General features: G+C 37.5%; 1 protein-coding gene across 1 annotated transcript in view; it reads right to left on the bottom strand.

Annotated features, from left to right (window-relative positions):
• The window catches only part of RECQ4A (DNA helicase (RECQl4A)), a 49838-nt gene that overhangs the window by 21240 nt on the left and 3882 nt on the right, over positions 1 to 24716 (bottom strand). Inside the window, exons 2-16 of the mRNA XM_088967965.1 lie at positions 19529 to 19612; positions 19259 to 19432; positions 17076 to 17133; positions 16228 to 16692; positions 15974 to 16141; positions 15758 to 15888; positions 15236 to 15608; positions 15026 to 15157; positions 11207 to 11293; positions 10968 to 11095; positions 2172 to 2292; positions 1929 to 2080; positions 1729 to 1864; positions 790 to 913; positions 646 to 716 (exon numbers count right to left, since the gene is read on the bottom strand). Coding sequence (XP_088824091.1) covers positions 646 to 716; positions 790 to 913; positions 1729 to 1864; positions 1929 to 2080; positions 2172 to 2292; positions 10968 to 11095; positions 11207 to 11293; positions 15026 to 15157; positions 15236 to 15608; positions 15758 to 15888; positions 15974 to 16141; positions 16228 to 16692; positions 17076 to 17133; positions 19259 to 19432; positions 19529 to 19551 — 2343 coding nt within the window. The 5' untranslated portion in view covers positions 19552 to 19612. The remainder of the gene's footprint in view (positions 1 to 645; positions 717 to 789; positions 914 to 1728; positions 1865 to 1928; positions 2081 to 2171; positions 2293 to 10967; positions 11096 to 11206; positions 11294 to 15025; positions 15158 to 15235; positions 15609 to 15757; positions 15889 to 15973; positions 16142 to 16227; positions 16693 to 17075; positions 17134 to 19258; positions 19433 to 19528; positions 19613 to 24716) is intronic.

Genomic DNA, 24716 nt, shown 5'->3' with positions numbered 1-24716 from the left:
ATGCTTAGAAAAGAAGAACTGGGTCACTGCTGGGTCGAACCAACCACTGGATCAGCCCGACTTGGTCCATTATGTTTCTTAACACTTAGGCCAGCGCCACTTGGGTCGATAATTAGACTACAATAAGTGCTGTTCACAATCCTACTCAAAATGATAGGATTAAGCTCATCGAAGTGGATTTACATTTCATCAAAGAAAAGGTTACACCCTTTATGAAGTTTGAACACCAACTAGCTAATGTATTTCACTGAGGCTGTGGTCAAATCAAAATTTAGTGGACACTTAGTCAAGCTGGGCTTGAGGGGGATTATCGATGCATTGTACTTCTATACATGTAGGTACTTTTTTCACTCTAGTGAGAATAGGATGTAAAAGGGAATATTCTCTGCCCAGTGTTCCCTTTTTCCCTTTTCTCTCTCTCTTCTTTTGTTCCTTCTCTTCTTCCTAGTTCTCCTTTCTTCAAACATTAATCAATCCAGTTCAAGATAAATGATATTAAAACACTGATCAAAAATAAATAAATAAATGATATTAAAATATTAGGGAATATGTTGAAGCATATCCCAATGACATGTCGATATCCATGGAAAACTAAGAAATATGTCATTTTTTTTAAAGTATAACTATGAAAATTAAATTTAGTACCTGATGATAGCCTTCAATAGATTTTGGAAGAGAATGATGTATAACAAATCGGACATCAGGTTTATTTATGCCTGAAATACCCAGGTTAATACAGGATACGAATAGCAATGGTAGGAAAACAACCAAGATGGCAATTAATAGTACCCATTCCAAAGGCCACTGTAGCACATATTATATTGATCTCATCCTTGCTCCACTGCTTTTGAACAAAAGTTCGTTGCTGAGAATCCATGCTCCCATGGTAAAATGCTGCTTTATGGCCAAATTCCTGAACAATTAAACAACTTTCATCGTCAAACTAACAAGTAAAGAGTGACAAGCTTATTACTCATTTAAAATTGGATACAAACAACTAAAAAAGGCAAAAGGGTGTCATCACTTGTGTACTTGTCCAAACTGACCCTTGATTGTTAACAATTTTAGGACTATATACTGATAATGTTATGTCCCATGCTTAATAGTTCTGAACCACTAGCCTAGCATCATCCTAAGATATAGTCCACAGGCATATTACAGAATATTTTACAATGATACCATCAAGCCAAGCAGTGACCTCTAGAATGTTACAGCCAGAGTTACCATACAAGATTCTAGAAATCACTATTGGGGTTTGATAAATTAGTCTAGTAAGGGTTTGCCAAAAACAGTCATAAGCTTTGATCAACTAAATCGGAGTGATAACAAAAGTGTTTATAAAAATAGCATAGAAAAGTTGACACTAAAATAAGAAACACCAAACTGCTCTGGACAACGACTTTATGTAAAAACCTTAAACAGCTATAAACCTAATAATTGACAAAGGAAATATAACACAAACCCCACTCATGGAATACAAACAGAATAAAGAGTGAATAACAAAGTCAACTGCCCATAATTAAAGAAAATTAGAAATCCAAAATCAACATATAGATGATCTCTAGCCAAAATTTGAGTCCATTTCAATACACCATACTATTTAGACCCCATTCTACAACATTTTAACTATATATATATATATATATATATATATATATATATATATTTAAGAAACTTTGCAATATCAAGGATAAAAGCAACCATTTGTTTCAAAAGAAAGAGATGAACCTGTAACTTGTCAGCAACTTTCTCACAGTCCATTCGTGAAAGACAATAAATAATACCACATTCATCAAAATGGTTTTCTTTAATGAATTTGTCAATGTCTTCCAAACACCTTTTTGTCTTTGGGATTACTGAATACCTGCAATCTTAACAGTAATTAGCCATTAAAATAAAGAAAGTAATGCATCTAATTTAACACTAACCGCAAATTTTGGCGATTGAAACTTTGTCGGAAAACAACACAATTAACAAGGCCAAGAGCTTGCACAACATCTTCCTTCACACTTGCTGTTGCGGTGGCAGTTAAAGCCAAGACAGGAGTATTTGGGAACTTCTGCTTCAAGATACCAAGACCCTGAAAGGTATAAAAAGAGTAAAAGGTTCACCAGACCATAGACAAAAGGAACTCTAAAATCCAAAAGCAATAAAGTTTGGAATGCTAAAACCTGATAATCCGGTCTAAAATCATGCCCCCACTGGCTAACACAATGAGCTTCATCAACAACAATCCTAGCAAGTAAACTACGAGCATGCAAACTCTCCAAATGTCTTAACAGAACATCACTCCTGCAATCAAAGGGATGTGTTAATTTGAAGGGTTTTATAATAAAATATATGGTGCCTATAACTGAAAAATGTTTTAGAGGGAAAAAAGTACCAAACATGGCCCAGGAATATTTTAATCTTCAAAACCCATGTTAGCACAGTCCTTTTGTTTTTCCCATGTTGCAGAGCTTATTATATACTTACACAATAAAATACCATTGAAATTAATAATTGATGAGGCAAAAAAAAAAGAAGAAAAAAGGGAAAAAAAAGAAATGTTTGAATAAATTATGTTTTTCACGTATTTTTTAGTGGGATCCCAAATTGTTGTCTTTGGGTAGCTTTGTAGACAGTTTGGGACCAGGGATATTTTCGTCATTTTATAAGTTAGGTTTTTGGTCAGGTGCAGTTGGGTGCATTTCTGTTGGGTTTTGGTCTCTTGAGTCTTTTTGTAACAAAAGTTATCTTTTAGGTGTTCATTTGAAGTTAGTTTTGTTCCTAAGGAGTTGTTGGTGAGAGGGAAACATTCTAGGGGCTTATGTGTAAATATTTTAACTAGCTTGTCCAACAAACCAATGAGTCTTATAAAAGAGAAGGGGGCTGTTTCTGTAGTTTTTTTTTTTTTAGTTCTTTCTCTCTTGTTTGAACTGTAGCTCAGCCCCAGCTAGGGTTTTCAAGCATTGGGAGCTTGGGTTTTGAGAAGCCGACCCATTTTGGCACCTTCCAATCCCTCCATCGCTGTGTGTCCGCACGGGAGGCCAGCTTGCTGCCATTGTTACCGTGGCGGAACTGTTCCAGGAGGAGTTTTACTTCAGGTTCAGGTCTGAAATCCCTAAAAATCTAACTTATTTTGTTGTTTTCAACTTGGTATTTCTTGTGCTTACTGCTGTATACTTGACGTACTGCATGTAACTTGTCTTTCTATCCACATCAAGTGGTATCAAAGAAAGTTCTTTCCTTGGGTCTGCTTCAAAGTTCATCTTCTTCTTGTGTTTTCTATATTATCATGGCTGCAAGGGGTGGACGTGGTAGGGGTGGTAGAAGACCACAATATGTCACTGTAGAGATTTTCCAATAGGCTATAAGAGGACTGCAAGAACAGATTGAACATCTTGCTCAACTTGTAGCTCAAAATGCTGCCAGGGATGGTGACATAGAAAATGATTTGGGGCTAGGAAGAAGAAGACAAGCTCCTAGAGTTGATGAACAACTCACTGACATTATTAGTGAAGAATCAAGTGAAGACATTGAGCAACCTGAACGTGATCAGCATGGAAGGAATAACAATCAGTGGTGGGAATACCAAATAGTGCAAGCTTTACAATCCAATCAAGGTCATGGTGTTCAACATCATATTTTTTATTTTGATGGTGAGTTGGAACCTGAAGAGTTTCTAGACTGGTTGGACAGCATTGAAAATTATTTTGATTGGAAAGAAATGAATGAAGAAAGAAAAGTGAAGCTTGTAACAGCAAAGATGCATGGGACAGCCTTAGATTGGTGGAAAAATTACCAAAGGGACAGAGAACGGAAGGGGAAAAAAAAGGTTAGTTCCTGGGGAAGAATGAAAGAGAATCTGAAATCCCAATTTTTACCACCAGACTACAAGCAAACTCTTTACCAAAGGGTGCAGAATTTAAGGCAACGGGAAAAAAGTGTGAAGGAGTACACAAAAGAGTTTAATAGATTAACTCTTCAGAGTAATATCTCAGAAACTGAACAGCAAAAAGTTAGTAGATATATCGATGGTTTGAGGTTGCCAATACAAGATCAAGTCAGCCTACATTGCCTGTATAAGATAAAGGATGCATATCAGCTAGATCTAAAGGTTGAAGCTCAACTAAGACGGAGCTAAGGGCAGAGGCTAAGTGCTGTCCAAGGTACATCTTCATCAGTAGGTCGAAGTGTTGAGGCTGGTAGGGGTCGTGTAATCAACCAAACATGACCTACAGTCCAAGCGACTTCAAATGCAACAAAAAGCAATCAAGGGCAGCCTACTATTAGATGTTTCAGGTGTATGGAGTTGGGACATCGTTCAAATGAATGTCCTAAGAGAATGATTGAAGGGAAAACACATTTGGTTGATGAAGTCACTGATGAACAACAAGGTGATATAAGCCATGTTGAGGATGAGCAAGTGGCTGAAACTACTGAAGCTAATGCTTTAGAGGAAGAAAACTTGGATGGGGATATTGAAGGTGAAGCTCTAGTGATACGACACTCTATGGTTGCACCTCAAGAACCACTACCAGGGGACTGGTTGAGAAAGAATGTCTTTAGAACATGTTGTACAGCTGGTGGGAAGTTGTGTAACCTGATTAATGACAGTGGGAGTAGTGAGAATCTTGTTTCTTAAGAGATGGTGGATAAATTACAGCTCAAGACTGTTCAACACCCCCGACCATATCGTATTTTGTGGTTCAACAAAGGAAATGAGGTAAGAGTTTCTTCTAAATGCCTAGTTAATTTTTTTATTGGTAATACATTTAAAGAATCGATATGGTGTGACGTTGTCCCAATGAATGCATGCCATATTCTCTTGGGTCGCCCATGGCAATATGACCGTAAGACCATTCATTATGGGGACAAGAACACATACAGCTTTGTGAAAGACAATAAGAAGATAACTCTTAAACCATTGCAACTTGATTCATTTCCAAAGAAGGAAACAAAGCCAACCACTACTCTCTTCACCTCAAATAAATTGGCTCAAGATGGGAATTTGGATGTTGTTTACGTGTTGGTTACAAAAGAAGTTAGCAAAGAAACAGTTGTTACAGAGTTGGTGAAGAAACTACTTCATGACTATGCTGATGCGATGCCTAAAGAACTACCCGATGGCCTTCCACCCCTAAGAGATGTACAACATCATATAGATTTAATACCGGGAGAAGCATTGCCTAACCTACCCCACTATAGAATAAGCCCTAAGGAGAATGAGGAGCTCCAAAGACAAGTAACGAAGTTGTTGAAGAAGGGGCTAATCCGTGAGAGCTTAAGCCCATGTGCTGTACCAGCTTTGCTCACACCAAAGAAAGATGGAAGTTGGTGTATGTGTGTTGGCAGCCATGCCATTAACAAGATTACAGTTAAATACAGGTTTCCCATACCCCGCCTTGATGACATGTTAGACACATTGGCTGGTTCACAAGTCTTTTCAAAGATAGATATGAAGAGTGGATACCTCAAATTCGTATCCGGGAGAGGGATGAGTGGAAAACTGCATTCAAGACTAAGAAAGGTCTTTATGAATGGCTGGTTATGCCATTTGGGTTGTCTAATGCTCCTAGCACCTTTATGAGGTTCATGAGCCAAGTTTTAAGGCTGTTCATGGAGAAGTTTGTGGCAGTTTATTTTGATGGCATACTCATCTACAACAAAGATCATGACAGCCACTTAGGACACTTGAGAGCAATCCTAGAAATCTTGAGACAAAATCAACTATACATAAATTTGAAGAAGTGTAATTTTATGACAAATCGGTTGGTGTTTTGGGGGTATGTTGTTTCATCCAAGGGGATTGAGGTGGATCAAGAAAAAGTTCAAGCTATTCAAGAGTGGCCATCACCGAAGACCTTGACTGAAATTCGTAGTTTTCATGGGCTAGCAACTTTTTATCATCATCGGTTTATAAAGAATTTCAGCACTATTGTGGCACCCATTACTGAATGCTTGAAAGGAGGTGAGTTTACTTGGACTCTCGCAGCTGAGAAAAGCTTCCAAGAGCTAATGATGAGGATGACAAAGGCTCCGATATTGGCTTTACCTGATTTTAACAAGCTCTTTGAAGTTGAATGTGATGCTTCCCATGTTGGGATTGGAGCTCTCCTTAGCCAAGAAGGCCATCCAGTTGCTTACTTTAGTGAGAAACTCAATGATGCTAGAAGGAGGTATTCCACTTATAATGTTGAGTTTTATGCCATTGTGCAAGCATTGAAGTTTTGGAGGCATTATCTTATCCAATGGGAGTTTGTGTTATATTCAGACCATGAAGCATTGAAACACCTTAACTCCCAACAGAAGATAAGGGGAAGATATGCTAAATGGGTTGACTTTCTACAAGAATATAATTTTGTTTTGAAGCATAAGGCTGGATAGCAAAACCGGGTAGCTGATGCTCTTAGTAGGACAGTTCACTTGGTGTCAACAATGTCTACTAATGTTGTGGGATTCAGCTCCATCAAAAACCAATACCAATATGACCCTGATTTTGGCCCTATTTGTAGAAGCTATACAACAGGCAACAAGGATATTTGAGCCAAGTTTGTGTGGAATGATGGTTACTTATTCATGGGCAATAGGTTGTGTATTCCATCAGGATCCTTGAGGGAATTACTCATTGCTGATTTGCATTACAAGGGACACTTTGGTTGCAAGAAGACTCTTGAAATGGTCTCCTAAAGGTACTTTTGGCCAAGGCTACAAAAGGATGTGTTTTATTATGTTGCTAGATGTCACAATTGCCAAACATCTAAGGGGCAGCATCAAAATACAGGTTTGTATCTTCTCTTACCCATACTAGAAGCACCGTGGACTGATATTACTATGGATTTTGTGTTGAGGTTGCCAAGAACAGCTAGGGGTAATGACTCTATTTTTGTTGTGGTTGATCATTTCTCTAAAATGGCCCACTTTATCGGTTGCCAAAAGACTTCTGATGCTTCTCATGTAGCTAACTTGTTTTTCAAAGAAGTTGTTCGGTTGCATGGATTGCCAAGATCTATCACATCAAATCATGACACAAGATTCCTTAGCCGCTTCTAAAGAACTTTATGGAAGCGTATGGGTACTACCCTAAAATATAGCAGTACATTTCACCCACAAACAGATGGACAAACTGAAGTGATTAACCGAAGCATAGGCAACTTGTTGAGAAGCCTAGTTAGAGACTACTTAAAAAAATGGGATCTTATCCTACCACAAGCTGAACTTGCCTTCAACAATTCAGTTAATAGGTCTATAAATTATGGTTGTGTGCATTATCATGCTGTGAGGAACCATAATCAGCCAAATTTCAAGAGCAAGGCTGTAGATGGTTTTTCCCCTCACGCATAGGCTAGTAGGTTGTAAGGAACCAAAATCAGCCAAGTTTCATGAACAAGGCTGTAGATGGTTGTGTCTCCTTACATGTATTTCAATATGAAACAAGGAAAAATAAAAATAAAAGGAAGAAAGAAAGGAGTGAAAGGAATTGATAGAATATGGGCTTCCATCTCATGTGAGAAGCACAAGGAGTATCAGATTGAAGAGGTGTAGGAAGAACACAAGATTCCCTACCTTCTTCTTCCTTTTTCTTTTATGCTCTCCACACCAATCCTCTTCTCTTTTCTCTTCCCACTTGTTTTTTAATGCTAGAAATCCTGCAAATCAATTAGTAATAGCCAACAAAAAAGGCATTAGCCTCTTCTCCTTGTAGGAGAGGGGTTTATATAGAGGAGGGAGGTGGTTAAGTAGCTCCCCACTCCCCTCTTCTTAGAGTGCCAAGTGTCACCCCGCTTAAAATGGGTTAAGGAGGGAAAAGAAAACTTTTCCTTCCTAAGGTGACAAGTTTCCCCCTACTGCAAGTGGTTAAAGGAGGGAAAATAACTCCTTCCTAGGGTGACATGTGTCCCTAGGACAAGTGGCATCCCCTTATAAATAAGTGGGACACCTCACAAGAAATTAAGTAAAATGGATTTATTCTTCTAGGGCCTGCTGTTCCACTAAATGGGCTCTATTGCGGGCCCATTAAATGCTTATTGCATTATAAATAAGCCCAAATAACTTGGGGCCTGTTGTTCACTAAACTAGACTGCAGGCCCCTTTTATTAAAATGTTTCAGCCCACCAATAAGACTGATTGGGCTTATAAGACAGCCCTTTTCTCTTCTTTATTATTATTTTTTTTAAGCTGTGACTGGGAGTATCTTAATAACCTGCTCCTACTTCAGCAAATTTAAGGACTTAACAAGCAGGGACCTTGTTTTCATATCAAAAAGGGGAAAACATGGGTTAGAGTCATTCAAGCATAGAAACCTGATGAATGGAACAGAAAGACGTGGCAGATCCCCTGTTTCACCAAGGAAAAACAAAAGCTTCAAGCTTCAATTAATTGATTAGTGAATAGGGTTGGCAATCCCGTGTCAATTAGAATTTGTGGAGAATAACATAAATGTCCCTTACTAATAAAAGAAATTTTGAAAGTGGAATGATTAAAAATATTTTCAGCTTAAAATTAATATTTAGCATTTGCAAATCATATAATTTTGAAAACAATGTTAACATGTATAAAAAAAAAAGATATTCTCTATGGCATTTACACTAAACAAATAATATGAAATTTAATTACTTTTTTTATCAATAACAGAATCGTACTCATTAATTTAAAGAGAATAAAATACACATCTAGAAAAACTCTCTTAACTCTCCTGAAAAAAGTACAAATTACAAACAAGCACAAAATAGACCATCTCTTTCCACCCCTAGGTTTGCCAAAGAATCAGCATTTCTTTCCGCCCATTGTAGAGTAGCATCCATTCCTTGTAGCAGCCACCTGATTCTTCTCTTCTCATGTATATATCCCCACAATGGCACATCCCCTTCTGCAACCAACTAATCACCAACTTAGAAATCTCCCTCAATTGAAAGCTTGTGAATATTCAATTCCTTTGCTTTTTGAATTCCTTCCATAACAACCAATATTTCAGCTCTTAAGGCATCACCCCACCCCCCCCCTATTGGACCAAAGAACAAAGCAACAATTTTCCCTTCCTCATTTCTGAATACTCCTCCAATACCTGAGGGACCTGGATTACCTTCATTGCTACCATCAAAATTCAGCTTTATAAAGCCTCTTGTAGGTGGGGATCAGTCTTGTCTACAGATCACCTTGTAAGGAGCAGAATCAGCAACTTCCTTCCACTTCCTCATCAACTCACCAGGTGGAATGTCCTCAAACAGCTCCAAGGTCTTCACCCAATGAACCACTCGGATAGATATAGCTTCAATTATTGCCTCTCGACTCCTTTTTTCTAAGAATATTTTTTGATTTCTTTCTTCCCAAAGTGTCCATCAAGCAGCCGCCCTCCATAAGATTCTACCTCTCTTCTTCAGCCATCTAACAAAAGTAGAGGAGAATAGGCTTTGAACAGTAGGCAAGGAGCTCCATCTACACCCAAACAGAGAGAAACCATTCCCAAATTAGGGAAACAAGAGGGCAGGAGATTAATAAGTGATGGCAACACTCACCATTGGCCTTACAAAGAGGGCACCAAATAAGGGGAAAGACACCAGCTAGGTCTTTTTCTTTGCAAGAAATCACAGGTGTTAATTCTTTCCAAATACACTTCCCGTCAAAAATCACCAATCCTAGACGAAATAAGTGTGGTCCAAACCTCTTTAATAGGAAAATGCACTCCCACACCAACACTCGGTTGTACCAATTGCAAAAAGAAAGAAGCACAAGTAGAAGAACCAAAGGGTGAAAGGGTTCATATTCAACTATCCCTTTTAAAAGATCCAACACAACTCTTTCAAAGCAAATTTGAGACACTACAAATTCTGTTCTCTCGGAGACCTCTTCTAAAGCCCAAATCCCAGTCAAAACCAAAAACTAGAATTAGAGGGAGCCAAGAAAGAAGAAATGAGCTCCTCCCTACAACCAGAAAGGGCATAAACAGAGGGAAACCATTCCTTTAAAGGTGAGTTGCCCAACCAAATATGCTCCCAAAACTTGACCCAACCTCCAAAGCCAGGATTATACCTGATGAATGGTATGAAGAAAGGAAAGATGGCATGAATGGATTTCCAAAGTGGAGCTCTCAAGTCTCTAGCCAGAATTCCAAAGCCTCACTCATTTGCCGCAAGCCCTGAATTCAAATTACTACCTTTGCCCACAACTTATCTTTGTCTAAAGGCAACCTCCACAGCCATTTCCCTAACAAAGCAATGCTCCTTTCCTGAATGTTCCCAAGGCCTAATCCTCCAAACTTCTTACTTCTACACACTACTTCCCAATAAACTCTATGGTCCTTCTCCTCCCCTGGTTCCCACAAAAAAATCCCTCATCAGCTTCTCAACCCTTCTACTTAACCCCATTGGAATCCGAAACACAAACAAAAAATACATAGGCAAATAAGCTTATGTGGACATTATTAAAGTAATCCTACATTCCTACCACCCAGAGGCAGATAGCTCTTCTTCCAAGAAGCCAATCTTTTCATAAATAATTCAATTACAAGGCTCCAAAAATTGCTCCCTCTCAAATTCTCCCCCAAAGGTAATCCCAGCCTCCCAGGTAAGTCATTGGCCATTAGGAAACCTTACAACCCAGAATTTCTGCTCCCTCTAAGAGATCTCTCTCCATATTTAGACCCACACTACAGCTTTATCAAGGTTGATCTTCATATTAGACATTTGTTCAAAAGTTTTCACAATCCATTTTAAATTTAGTTAAATTTGGCAAGATATAAGTCTTGAAAAATAACATTTAGCTTCAAAAACTAGATATAAATACATGATATGCTCATATCCATATTTGTTTCCCGGATTTTAGGAAATGGAGTGTCTTACTCATTTCCCATATATGTGGCCATGTCTGTATCTATATCTGGGTGTCATAGCTAATCCTTGAAAATCATCTAGCATCCAACTAGTAAAGTTTTTCTCATAATTATTCTGAGCAACAAAATCCCCAAATTAAGTAAAAACAACACTCACTTTGCAATTTTCTCGGGTGTGACATATAACAACTTATATCTAGAGCAATCTGAATTAAGTTCTCTAAGGATCTCTTGCTGTTCGGCCCACTCCATATTAGCACTTAAATAAGCTGCAGGGATGTTTGCCTACACATTAAGTTTAAAAGAAAAAGGCATAAGTTGCTAGTGGAGAAATTAATAAGACAACCAAAAGAGTGCAAAACCACCAAATTAACTTGCTAATATAGAGAGGATTACCTGTACTAAATGCATAATCTGATCTTGAATAAGTGAGACAAGAGGCGAAACCACTAATGTTATTCCTGGACATATAAGAGCAGGAAGCTGCAAAATAGGACTCAATCTATGTAAACAGTAGAAAGTGCAATAAATCTGATCTGATTTGAAATCTGTTATAAAAAATAGAAAAAGAAAAGTTTGTGCAAAGAAGAGAAGAAGAGTAAGATTGAAGAAAATGTGGAGAAGCAAAAAAAAAAAGTAACCCGGCCACCCTTTCACTATCTTATGTACTCAATTAAAAATGAATACAATGACAAAGTATACCCTTAGTAAGTCGGCTATTACTAAAAACTTAAGTAAACAATCTTAACTAAAACTAATAGGCCTTAGGCCCAATAACTCTAGCTGAACATAGAAATAAAAAACAAATATTATCAACCCAATCTCAACACTCCCCCTTCAAGTTTGGGAATAGATGTCACACAATGACCAAATCCTACAAAACACAATGACCAAGAGAAAAAATCACTAAACAACTCAAATTCCTTGTCAAACTACTAACAGATAGGAGATTAGTGCCTAGTCTAGGGACATAAAGTACAGAAGGTAGTGCAATGGTATTAGTTATCTTGACAGACCCTTTCCCAACAATGGGAACATGTGATACATCAGTTGTGGAAACTCTGTCTCTACCAGAGTAGAGGTGGTATGAGGAGAAGATAGTGGAAACATTGGTCATATGTTATGAGTCTCTTGAGTCTATAATCGAGGGAGGTCCCCCCTTACCTATAGTGGATGCATAATTTGCAGTGGCATGTGAACTACTTGTATGTGCAAACGAGGTAGAATGACTACCTCTTGAATCCACCTGCACCTTGATGTCCACCTGATGATAAACTTAAATTGGTTGCATCCCTCTGACTCAAAAACTACCTGTATCTCTCCAACTCGACCCTAACTACAACTACTGCAACAGACTCTAGAGAAGTTGTAATAGGTGGTCCCAATAAATCACTAGTCACTGCCATATTAACATTTCCTTTCTTGTTTCTAAGTCGACTCAATATAAAGTGTGGGTAAAGTTTCCAACAAGTATCTCTAGTATGCTTAGGTTTTTTACAGTAGTCATAGATCAAGTCCTTCTTGTCCTCCTTCCTAGATTCATTGCCAACCTTATCCCGACTAGGCTTAGACTTCATTGTGCTAACCATAGCCGATTGCTCAATACCTGGGTTTCTCATCATCACATTCCTCCTACTTTCCTCTCCAGACACAAAGGCATATGCCCGAGAGAGAGTTACACTGTTTCGAGAAAGAATATGCCATTGTCCAATGTCATATTCAGGGTTGAGTCCTACTAGAAACTCAAATACCCTATTTTTCTCTACTAGCTTCTGATAAGTTGTTGCATCTTTGCTACTCTCCCAAACCACAGTCTCCAAATGATCTATCTCTTATCATAAGGTTCTAAGGGCTAAAAAATAAATTGCAACAAACTTATCTCTCTGCCTAGTAGCAATAACCTAATTTCTCAACCAATAAGCTCTAGCAGCATTCTCACTCTGTGAATAAGTTTCTGCTACTCCATCCCAAATCTCCTTAGTTGTGTTAGCCCATAGAATATTCTTACTTATATGGGGTAACATAGAATTGCACAGCCAGGTCATCACCGTGTAGTTCTCCTGTACCCACTGGGAGTAGTTAGTCCAGGTTTCTTCTCTTCATTGGTGACATATTCCAATTTTCCATGAGCTATAATGGTTGTCTTTGCCTATCGTAACCATTCTAAGTAGTTTGTACTACCAACTTGACTGTCGTGATGGTCCCTACCCCGAAGGGGTCACTAGCACCCCCTCCACCTAGTCCCATCTCACTTGTAGATTTATATTCAACTCCACAACCTTCCATAACTCCAAGACAGATTAGGAAATCAATTGGAGATGAAAAAAAAAATTATCCCCTTTAGAAACCTCAAACACCTTCCTAGTACCTCCAAAAGCTCCTTCCACTAAGATTCCCTTCTCCATGGGACTTGAACCGCCTTCTTCAAAAAACATCTAGAAACCTAAAAAAAACCAGTGCACCACTTCCAAGGTCAAAAATGAAGAGTCCACTGCAATCAGGATTCTTCCCCTTTCTCCAGTTCATCCTGATTTTGGTGATAAACCCTAAACCTGCTACAAGGGATTGAAGATCCACCAAAACCTGGCACTCTTGAAGTCCTTGATCAGCTCTTTAACTCATGCAATCGGCTGGTCTAGGGCTGCATGATGGAACAGCTTAAAAATACCTAAAGTTGCTTTGATACCAAGTTGAAAGTGCAATAAATCTGATCTGATTTGACATCTGTGATAAAAAGAAGAAAAAGAAAAGTTTGTGCAAAGAAGAGAAAAAGAGATTGAAGAGATGAGGAGAAGCCAAAAAAAAGTAGTCTAGCCGCCCCTTTCACTATCTTATATACTCATAATTAAAAATGAATACAATCACAAGTATGCCGCCTTAGTAAGTCGGCTATTACTAAAAACACAAGTAAACACTCTTAACTAAGCATAAACTAATGGGCCTTAGGCCCAATAAATAGTTAAAAATATTTAAAAATTTTAGAATGAAATATTTTAATTATTTAAAAAATGTTTAAAAATATTAAAAATGTGCAAATCAAACTTATGACTTACATTAATTCAAAATTTGATTATTGTTGAATTGCATTGATTTATGATTTCTTCTATTATTTTTTACTCGAGACAAATAATGTAAGGTTTATATTTCTCTTAATCCCTTGTCATCATATTGGATATTGGGTTTTCCCATGCATCACAAGGGGCCCTCGCTAGTAATAGATAAGGCAGGGCCTTCATTCTAATACTTGAGCAATGTAGGACAAGGAACAACAACACACTAGTGAGTGCATGAGTTGAAGCCCTTGTCTCACATTGCTCTAGTATTAGAATGAAGGCCTTGCCTTCATCTATATAAAGGAAAACACTCATGTGTTGAGGCCCATAGTTTTTGTCATAGGCCCAAAGACAAGCCAAACTTGGCCTAGCTTGGGCCCATACAATATCTGTTTTCATATCATATAACATATATGATATATTACATATAACTAAACACTGATCGTAAAAAAAAAACTTATATATAAATAAATTTTATTATTTGGTGTAATAGGACCAATTCCGAGCTTGGGCCTGAGCTTATATTTTAGGCCCAGGGTCCACTCTCGGGCTACTACTCTTAGCATAAGTGCTAAGCCCAGCCCAACCAATGATCTCTCCTAGCGTTCAAATGTCAAAAAAAAAAAAAAAAAAAACAGAAAATCACAAATGTCCACAGTACTTTTGTCAAAACATACGCCATATGTCAATGCAACTGAACAGCACCTTAACCATACTTTTCACTACTTCTAACAAAAGGACAGGTAAAATTACAACAGTACCCTTCTGGTAAAGAACATAAAACAAAACAATTAACAAGATTGCTTTGGATGTACGATATTTGGTACACCAAAGAAAAAAAAATCACTACTTTGTACAAAAGCAATAAATGCCAGCAAAAACAGTTCAAGCCTTTCTCAACCACCACTCTATTAGTTGGACCAGCAACACCACCTTGTACAAGGATGTTAAATAGTCTTTGGGACTGAGTCTAGAATAAGTGAGCCTTAACCTTTAATAAAGGGACTCTGAAGCAAGAGTATTTCTTTAGAATGACAACAAAGTATTTAACCTTGATAATAAAAAAACCAAAAAAAAGCATTTAGCCTTAATAATAAAAAAACAAAAAAAAAGTATTTAGCCCTGTTTAGCATACAGAGGAAAAAAAATATATCCTCTATACCTGGTACGTCAGACTCTTTCCACCACCAGTTGGCATCAAAACAAAAACATCACATCCACTCATTGTTGCATTGATCACCTCTCTTTGATTTGGACGAAAGGAGTGGTTTCCAAACACTTTCTTGTTATTTTCCTGAAACATGAAACAAAGTACACCATCAGAAGAAGCTGTCACATGTACTTGAAGATACATGTTAATGAAGATAAGTACCTCCAGTTTCCTGGTCCATGAGAAATCTCTGCTACTCCACCTCTTATCATTCGATCCTTCAATGTAATTAACTTCAATAATCTTAGGAACATATGCTTCCCTTTCAACAGGACCTAAGGAAGCACCAAACCCATCTATAGAAGAGAATGATATCAATGATGATATCCCTTTACCGAAGCCCCCTGGTTCACTGCTTGTATTGATCCTAGCATCAAATCCTGAATGATTCATTGTATATGCACCAGGTGGAGGAGTTTCATATTGGAGACCTCTGGTTGTGGAAGCAGAGAAATTAGATTTCTGTCGTTCTTCATCCCTTTCTTTGAAATAAAGATATTTGTCCAGCTGCTGAATTTTTTTATTCAGCTGCAACCTGTCTATGGATGCACAACATGAATAAGAACAGAAAGAGAGAAAGAGAGAGAGAGAGAGAGAGAGAGTATTGTTTTAATTAAAAAGATCCTTTGAAAAAATGCAGTACAAAAAAAATATAACAAAATAAAAACCAAAAGGTGGACCTACCTATCTTGACGAAGGCTCTCTATTTGCACAGGACTGAGAAAACTAATGTTGTCAAGAAGTTCATTTGATATTTCAATTAGTGTATCCTTCATCTCCTGCAAATGACTTGCAGCTTCTGGGCAAATTCCTACCTGGATCAATTTCAGGAATCAGTTGTGTCAAGTTGAAGAAGAAATGAGGAGTAGCAAATTCAAAACCAAAATTACAGACACATACCTTAAAACCATGATTACATATTGTGCATAATTCTGGTGGCAAGTATGACTCATCAGGCACTGTATTATTATTATTGCTTAGAAATGTAGTGGATGGAAGCTTAGAAGTTGATGATTGAGGTGTGCAAGTTGCTTGATATTGAAGAACTATTTGGTCCACATCAATATTCTGAAACATAAGGATTAGAAATGTGATATCTGCATTCAAATCATAATTTCTAAATTTTTCACATGAGAATATATGACAAAAAGTACCTCGAGTACGTCATCATCACCAATATCATCAGCAAAATGATCCCCAAACTCTTTTTCAGAGTTATCTTGCTTATGCAGAGTATGAATGCCAGAAGATCCATCCCTGATGTTTGCATGAGAACCATTAATTGGTGATGCTTCCTTATCTTCTGACAATCTTACACCTACACCAGTGTCCGAAGCACTATTTCGACTTTCTAGCAGAGAATCCCCAGATTCACCAACCCTCACACCACAGTAATTCAAGTTTTGGTGTGGTTGCAAATTTTGAAATGTTGATCTCTCAGAAAATTTGCAAGTGATGTCAGATGACCTCCACAAAGTAGTTGCTTTACTGTTATTCTTAGAATCTGACCTTTTTAATGGCAAGTGATCTGTGCCAATATTCTGAACTATAGGTACAGCTATCCCAGGTTTTAAATAGTTCCTACAAGCCATGTTAACACTAGAAAGAGCTTCCCAAGCCTGTCAATAGTTTGCAAATTCAATGGATATCTAGAAGTTAGAACCAAGTGTATCATGCATATTTTGCATGCACATAGTACAAGGAAAACAAGTATCATCTATGTGCCTCAACAATGAAGACTGAATTTTTTTACAACTTGCATTGGTTCATATTTTCAAATCTTATCATACATGAATCTAATTAGAATAATAGTCCATGCCTTATGAAGCATATTGATAAACTTAAAGAGCAGGAAAGAAAACAGTCTACAAAGAAATTAACTTTAATGTATAAACCCTTTTTTCTTCTTTGATTGTCTGTTTTCCATCAATACTAGATAACAACTCACATTTAGGAGATGTCTCATTCACATTCAAAATGGTAGACAATGATTGAAGCCTACCTTTTGTATATGTGAACTCTGCAGCCTTTGAATATTTTGAATTTGAAATGCCATTGACCTAAGAGACAACCATGGGGAAGGTATATGAGATAAGCATATTCCACGCCCAAATAAAGTCATTGTGCTAGTCAATTAAACATACAATTTACTGCAATCAAGGAAACTATGTTTATTGCATGAGAAAAGGTCATACATTTTTATAAATAATGGGCACATAATTTAATAAAATGAAAGCAAATAAGTATGAGATTTGTAGAACAGATTTCCATAGAAGAATCAGTCTTCAAGAGAGATGCATTCAAAAAATTCAGGAGAATCTAAGCTATATAAGTTTAAACCACACCCTTTAAGAAGCTCGTGAATTTCAAAGGACCTGAGCAAAGAACTGTAAAACTAATGCAGGTATTGAAGCATGGTTTAAAATGTCAATGTAATTCCTAGCCCGAGCCAAGCCCAAGCGTACTAAATTTAGGCTCAGGCTGGACCTATGTTTTGGTACTTCGAGCTTTACCCCGGGCTCAGTCCTCAGTTGTAAGAGATAGGGTTAGGCCAAGGCTAACATTAAACCCAGCCCAGCCCACCTAACTTACACCTAGGGATGGCAATTTCGCAGAAATTTTCGGGTATCCAATCTGTTCCGACCCTAATAGGAGCCGTTTATCAAAACCCTATAGGGTTTGGGATGGGTTTGGGATTTTAGATTAAAACCCTATAGGGTTTGAGACAGATTTGAGTTTTGACTTTAGGGTATCCAATACCCGATACCTGGGATGCATAAATATAAACCTATTATATTATATATCATGCACAAATTTATAAGTTTTAAGTACTAAGATAATTATTCTATTATTAATAATTTATTTGTATAAATTTCTTGAGATTAAAGTAATCATTTGATGTAAATTTGGATTTGATAGATTGTTTATTTCATTTAGTTATAAAATGTTAATTTAAATATTATTCCTTTTAATTTTTAGTTAGAATTGTTTATCATATATATGTACTGATTGTTTTGATGAACACAAAAGTTAATAAAATCTATTTTATTTCATTAGATAACACAAAAGGTGAGATGGCTTAGTGGCTTAAAGTAGTGCTAAGAGATTTGGTGCTATCATTAATTGATCCGGATTCAAGTCACACTATAAGCATTAAGAAACTTTTTTTAGTAGAAAACGTTTGGCCAAGGGGTTTAATGAGTGGGACAGGTTTGGGAAATTGAGAGGAAAAGTTAGACAGGTTTGGAATCAAGGATACATAGGCAGGTTTGGGAATGGGTAGGGCAATTTGCACGGGTACCCTACCCGTTGCCATTCTTACTTGCACCCCTAATAGACAGGAGATCCACCTCGGGTTACTGTTCACTGGTCTGTGAAAATTTAGTCACATGGTGCAGTAAGAAATAGTTTGCAGTTGCTATATCAAGAGTGATAGAGGCTGAATTCAGAACTATGGCACATGGTGTTTGTCAACTACTGTGGCTTAGAGCTTTACTTGGAGAGTTAGGATCCACTATTGATGGACCAATGAGCTTAATCTCTAATAATACAGATGACATTAGTATAGCCCACAACCCTGCCCAACACAACCATACCACACATATTGAGGTAGATCGCCACTTCATTAGAGAAAAACTTCTTGCTGGGTAGATTTGCAGACCATATAGCTACAATTAACTGATGTCCTTGCTAAAAGAGTCAACAAGGCCCAATTACATGAGGAGAAGTGTTTAGTTACATTATGCAAGGGTAAAGTTGGCATTTGTATAATCTAATTCTATTCAGACATTTATCTTTGTAAAAGGGTATAAGAGTCTTTTTCCCCCATGATTATTCTTATAATAAATTAAGTGGATGGCAAAAACAAACTAGACTGAATCCACAATGGAGTGTTGTAACACGGTTATTTATGCTGCAAGGACATTTTGTCTTTTTATCTTTAATTATGTCACTCTCATGCCACCCTAATATAAATAAAGTGGACATCACCAGGCACACAACACTCTAACACTCTCAATTTCTCTCCTCTTCTCCATTCTCACTTTAATCTGCACAAGTTTACAAATAAAATTTTATTATCCAAATAAAGAGATGGTTCAGAAGATAGAAGTGTAAAAACTATTCTAATTAGATGAAAAAGAGGACAGGACATTATAACTAACACATGTCACATGGCATACATACCCAGCACACAGGGCCTCTTCAGCATGAGATTTTTGTGTTGGCAAGGAGAAAAGGAAATTTGAGCTCAAAAACTGATTTTGGCATGAGAAATTATGGTGTGCATTAGCATGATGTGACCAATTGACTTGAGGAAGCTTAGCATCTAATTTAAAATCTTTACTTGAATTGTTTCCACTGCATGACCAATGAAACAATGAGAACAAAGAAGCCAGAGAGAAATGAAATATTATGCTCAAAGGCAAATGAAAGGTATGCAATTTTAATGCTTACCTTGAAAACTTTCCAGTAGTCATCACTTAACATAATTGAAAAATAATTAAACTCCTGGACCAAACCCCAAATCTAAACACAAACCTGCAAAGCAATATCCTATACTTTAATTGGTCATATATGAAACTAGAGTAAATACAAATAACAGATAAAAAGCACACTAACTAACTATGACAAGTACAGATAGGGATTCAAAGATTCTTTGAGTTATATGTAGCATACATGCATGATGCACATTGAATTGGTTGTGGTTGGTGGACCGTTTTAGTTGAAGAGTTGGGTTCTTGGGTTTCTGTGTCTTCTTGTTTTGTTGGATCTTGTTTTGGTTGTTAGACAGTTTTGTATGCCCTTAGCTTCAATCCGATTTGATGTACTTTTATTATTTAGTAGAAATAAATAAAGTGCATGTTTGATTCATATTGTTTGGTATAATTCTGTGTAAGACCCTAAAACTGGACACTTATAGGGACTCGTGTTACTTTTAAATGTTCACAGCCATTGGATAAGTCTAAGGAGATTTATCCTACCAAGGCTGATACTGGTGTGCCACCAAGTATTGGGATGGCCTGTCTCGGCCACCAGGGTAAGACCCAAGGCACATGTAGTATGGGATTACTTGAATCCTTGAACCGGATCAAATTTCCAGTATTGCCCTGAACCTTGGAGACAGATGGGCAAAACTGGAAAGTTACACCTGACCCCTAGACTCGATTATGACACTTCACTAGGTGTCGGATTGGGCTGTCTTTGATATGCCAATCAGTGAGATCCTTAACGGGGATCAAAACCTGGATATGTTGGGATAGTTTGAGAATTCATCTGAGTGGGTGATCATAGTGACAGGATCAGCCCCTTTGTCGGACAAAGGTAATGATCGAGAATGCACTCTCTCTGATGGAAACCAAACTGCCGACAGTTGATTTCAATCGTTGGAATTTTGTTTTGCAAAATTTATATATGATATATATATGTACGGTTTCAAAAATGTTTGCAAATGGTTTTAATTCCCGGGATCCATGTGAGTAGAGAGTGCGGCACTGTTCCTTGCAGCCAAGGGAGAGGTCCTCTCTTGTCGGGCAATGCTTGATTATTAAGGGCTGAGAGGTTAAGTGTAAGACCATTTAGGATAATACCTGATGGGCTAATCTTGCACTTGCCCACAATCCCTGGGTTTTTATAAGATGGCTTGGTCCAGGGACCACTTAATGTAAGTGTTGGGCCCATAGGGTCCATGTGATGGGCTCAGAGGTTCATTGAACTTTTCAATGAATTCGGCTGGGCCTTGTAATAAAGGCTAAGCCGAACCCATGTGGCTAGTGTGTAAATCAATGTTTGGGTCCCACGCCATACAAAGAAGCCCAACTGGGCAACAGATTGGAAACTAGTTAAGCACTGAACACTTAATGGGCCAAAAGCCCATTTCGAGCTGGGCTGATATAATCACCCATCTATGGGGCGAATCTGAGATTAATGTTAGTAAAAGGATTGGGCCTTTAACCTTATCCACTCTGGGAGACCAAATTCAAATCAGATTTGAATCTAGTAACCTCCCGATAAGATCAGGAATAAGCTAACTTAACCTGCAGATAGGTTTAAAATAATCCCCATCCAAATACTAATTTAGATTGAGATAACTCCTAATTAGAAGGTTTCTTGATCAAGAAGAAAGGAGGAGAAACCCCAAGAGTGAAAAAAAAAATCATTAGATTTCGAATGGGGGTTTTGTGAAAAAAAAAAAAAAGCTTCCTGCGAATTGAGATAGGATCTCATACACACTCCAGAGAGAAGAGAAGCAATTCAGCCATCTTCATCCTTGGAGTTCTCCTCCAGCCGCCGCCATTCCTTCTTGCAAGATTTGATCTTTGCAGAAGAAAGAAATCAAGAAATCAATTCTTGACATCAGTCTTGCAGAAAAGACTGAAAAAGACTTGGTGCTCAGAGTTTCCAGAGGGTTCTTGAGAAGGATCCAGTGTGTAGGACGCACTCTGCTGGTTCCGTTCCACCTACAGCTGTGTCATCTTCAGCAGGAGCGGATCTTGGTGTCCTCTTTGGGCGTGAACACCATCTTTGGGAGATACTGCTTCTCCGGATCAGGTATAATCCTCCATTTTCCTTTTGGTTCAGATCTGGTTCGATTATGGTTCAAGTAGGATCCTTGAATATTGTATTCTTAATTTAGGAAATATGATTCCCAGTTGGAAGAAGGTAGGAAAATTTTTGAAATTTGCCCATCCATTCCGCAACCTTCATGGCGTCCATTAGATGAATCCTACCATTCTTTCATTGGTTTGGTGGTTTCAGTGGGGTTTGAAGTTGTTTCTTTTTTTTTTCCCTTTCTCAAGTGATTTCTGGTAACTCTCATAATTTACTTTTTTCTTTTAATAAACTTTTATTTTATAACCAAAAAAAATGTAGATGGTATTCTTTGAATACATTATTCCATTACAATTTAAAAACTAAGAGTGGTGTTGATAATTGCTGAAATAGGTGCTGAAAACAAAATGTGGAAAAAGATTCCAAACTTAAATTTGCAATTAATTTAATCACCTCAATATCCATGCTTCATCATTCAGCATACAAGTAGCAAATAACCAAAATGTTGTATGGAGAATTCTTAAATTTAGAATCTTTTCTAGATAGCATAGGATAAGCCCAAGTATATCTAGAGTAGCATCAATCAAAGTAATGAAATACTTACATCCAGTCTCAGAAAAAAGAGTAACAGGGCCCCAAACATCATAATAGACAATATGAAACGGAAATTCAGATCTTTTATTTCTTAAAGAAAAATAACTTCTACAATGTTTGCTTAATTGACATGTCTGACACTGTAACTCACTAACTGACAAAGACTTAAATAACTTTGAAAAAATAAGTTTGAATGACTCAAAAGAAAGATGACCAAGACAACTGTCATAAGTAGGCGTGACTCTCACTAAATGAACTTAAAGACTCTGTAGCATAATTGTCAAGGCGACGCCTAGGCGACAAGGCGCCCTTGGAGCTCACTTCGCCCAACCGCCAAGCAAATTTGTATATTGTCTTATAAAATACTTTTATATTGTTGCTTTTTTGAGATTATAACTATAAAATAGACATTATTAAACAAAAATATTCATTTTTTGTGTTTATAAACTAATTTATTTTTATTATTTTCTTATTTGTCAGGGTTTAATCAACACAAACATCACTAACAGCTGCATTGAACCCTCAAAGACTTCAAAATCTAAACCAATAAGCAAGGGAAAAACGTAAAGTTTTGTTTAATCAACACATTTCTTCCTCCACCTTTTCTTTTCTTCTTTTCCTATAACAAAAATAGGGTTCAGTCCCCATATTTTTTTATTTTCTTTTCTTTCTTCTTTTTCTTCTCATAAATATGTTGATTTTCTAAACTTAAATATGAAGTTTATAATTTTCTTATGAAAATTATGGATAGTTATAAAAGAAAGATGGTTATGGAACCTAGGGGACTACCCTAGGATATGTATTTTTTTACTTCAAAAATCCAACGCCTAGGCGACCAGGCGACAAGCGCCCCCTATCGCCTAGCCTCGCCTTGGTGCCTTGGAAACTATGCTCTGTAGCCACAAGACTAGCTTTATTCTCCAACACATAGAAACCATCTACTGTGCTTCCTCTACCAATCGTCTTCCCTAAGGCCAAATCTTGAAAAACACACGAAGAAGGAAAGAAGGTAACTAGACAATTAAAGGAGTGAGTAATACTACTAATGGAAAGTAAATTGATAGGTAATTAAGGAACATGCAACACATTAGAGAGTGTAAGACCGAGTGGAAGAGATGGATCCTTGGCCAACTATGGTGGAGAATGTATCCATCAGCCAGTCTCACCTTATCTCTCCCAGAGAGGAGGTTGTATGCCTAAAATGAAGTTGACTTACCAGTCATGTGGTTTGAGGCTCCAAAGTCAATTATCCAGAGGGAATCATAAGTATGTAAACGCAAAGGAGGTAGGAGTAGGGCCAAAATCCATCTGGCAAAGTGTCCTAACATATAATTCCAAATGATCACGAAAAGAGTTGATAATCTCTTCCTTGGGGTTAGAACTAGGGGCCCACTCCTGAGGTGCCATGGGACTAGTCTCTTGAGATATTTGTTGAGTTATATTTCTTCTAATTCTGTTGGGTTGGCTTCTTAATCTAATCAGATGCTGATTTCTCACTCAATTCCTAAGCCCATTTAGGCTTCCCATGGAGGTCCCAACATGTGTCTCTAGTGTGTTTGGTCTTCTGATAGTGAGTGCACCAAAGTTTGTCTTTGTCATCCACTATTTTTTGTGAATCACCCTTCTTAAAAGAGCCTCTGACATTTGAGTTGTACCTCCTCGGACAACTAGAGCAATCGGCTCCTCCTCTACACAATTCATCACACTTCTTTTACTCTCTTTAGACTGAATTAAGGCATAAACTTCCTAAACTGAAGGTAAGTCTTTACTTCCCAAGATCTGTACCCTAATAGACTCATATGTAGGATTCAGCCTCGAAAGAAAAGCAAACACTCGTTACTGGGAAACAAGTGACCTGTAGGCCCTTGCATCTTCATCACACTTCCAATTCACACTTTAGTAATAATCCAATTCCTTCCATATGGATGTCAGATCTGAATAGTACACTAAGAGACTTCTCTTCCCCTACTTGCAAGTGGAGGATTCATCTTGCAGTTGATATATCTTGGCAAAGTGCCTCTACTCGGAGTAGGTAGATTTCACTTGTTCCCATATTTCACAAGTTGTTTCAGCCTGCATGAATATTTTCCTTACTTTTGGCAGCATGGAAACCAAGAACCATGACATCACCATACTATTTTCTTGGTTCCACCTATCATATTCAGCATTTCCAGTCTTAGGTTCCTTCACTTTACCATTAATATATCCTATTTTTCCCCTAGCAGTAATGCAGAATTTATTTCCCCTAGACCATTCAAGGTAGTTCAGTCCATCAAAGGGGAATTACAGCCATAGGAAAACTCATATCCAACCCCCCCCACTCATTCTGTTTTGACCTCCTGAAACCCCAAAAGTTGTAGAATTCTCAAAGGACAGGTTAAGGACACTATTTAGTTTCAACACATGACTTGGATCCCTCCTAACACCAAAATACAAATCCTAAAAGCACCCCAAATAAGCAGTCCACATGCACAGTTCAGTTTGGACACAAACTAAACAC

Source organism: Nelumbo lutea, chromosome 2, assembly GCF_056320005.1.
Source record: "Nelumbo lutea isolate HS-2025 chromosome 2, American lotus-T2T, whole genome shotgun sequence".
NCBI classification, from domain to species: domain Eukaryota; kingdom Viridiplantae; phylum Streptophyta; class Magnoliopsida; order Proteales; family Nelumbonaceae; genus Nelumbo; species Nelumbo lutea.
The sequence above is the reverse complement of the archived record's forward strand: the minus strand, read 5'-3'. Positions and strand labels throughout refer to the sequence as shown.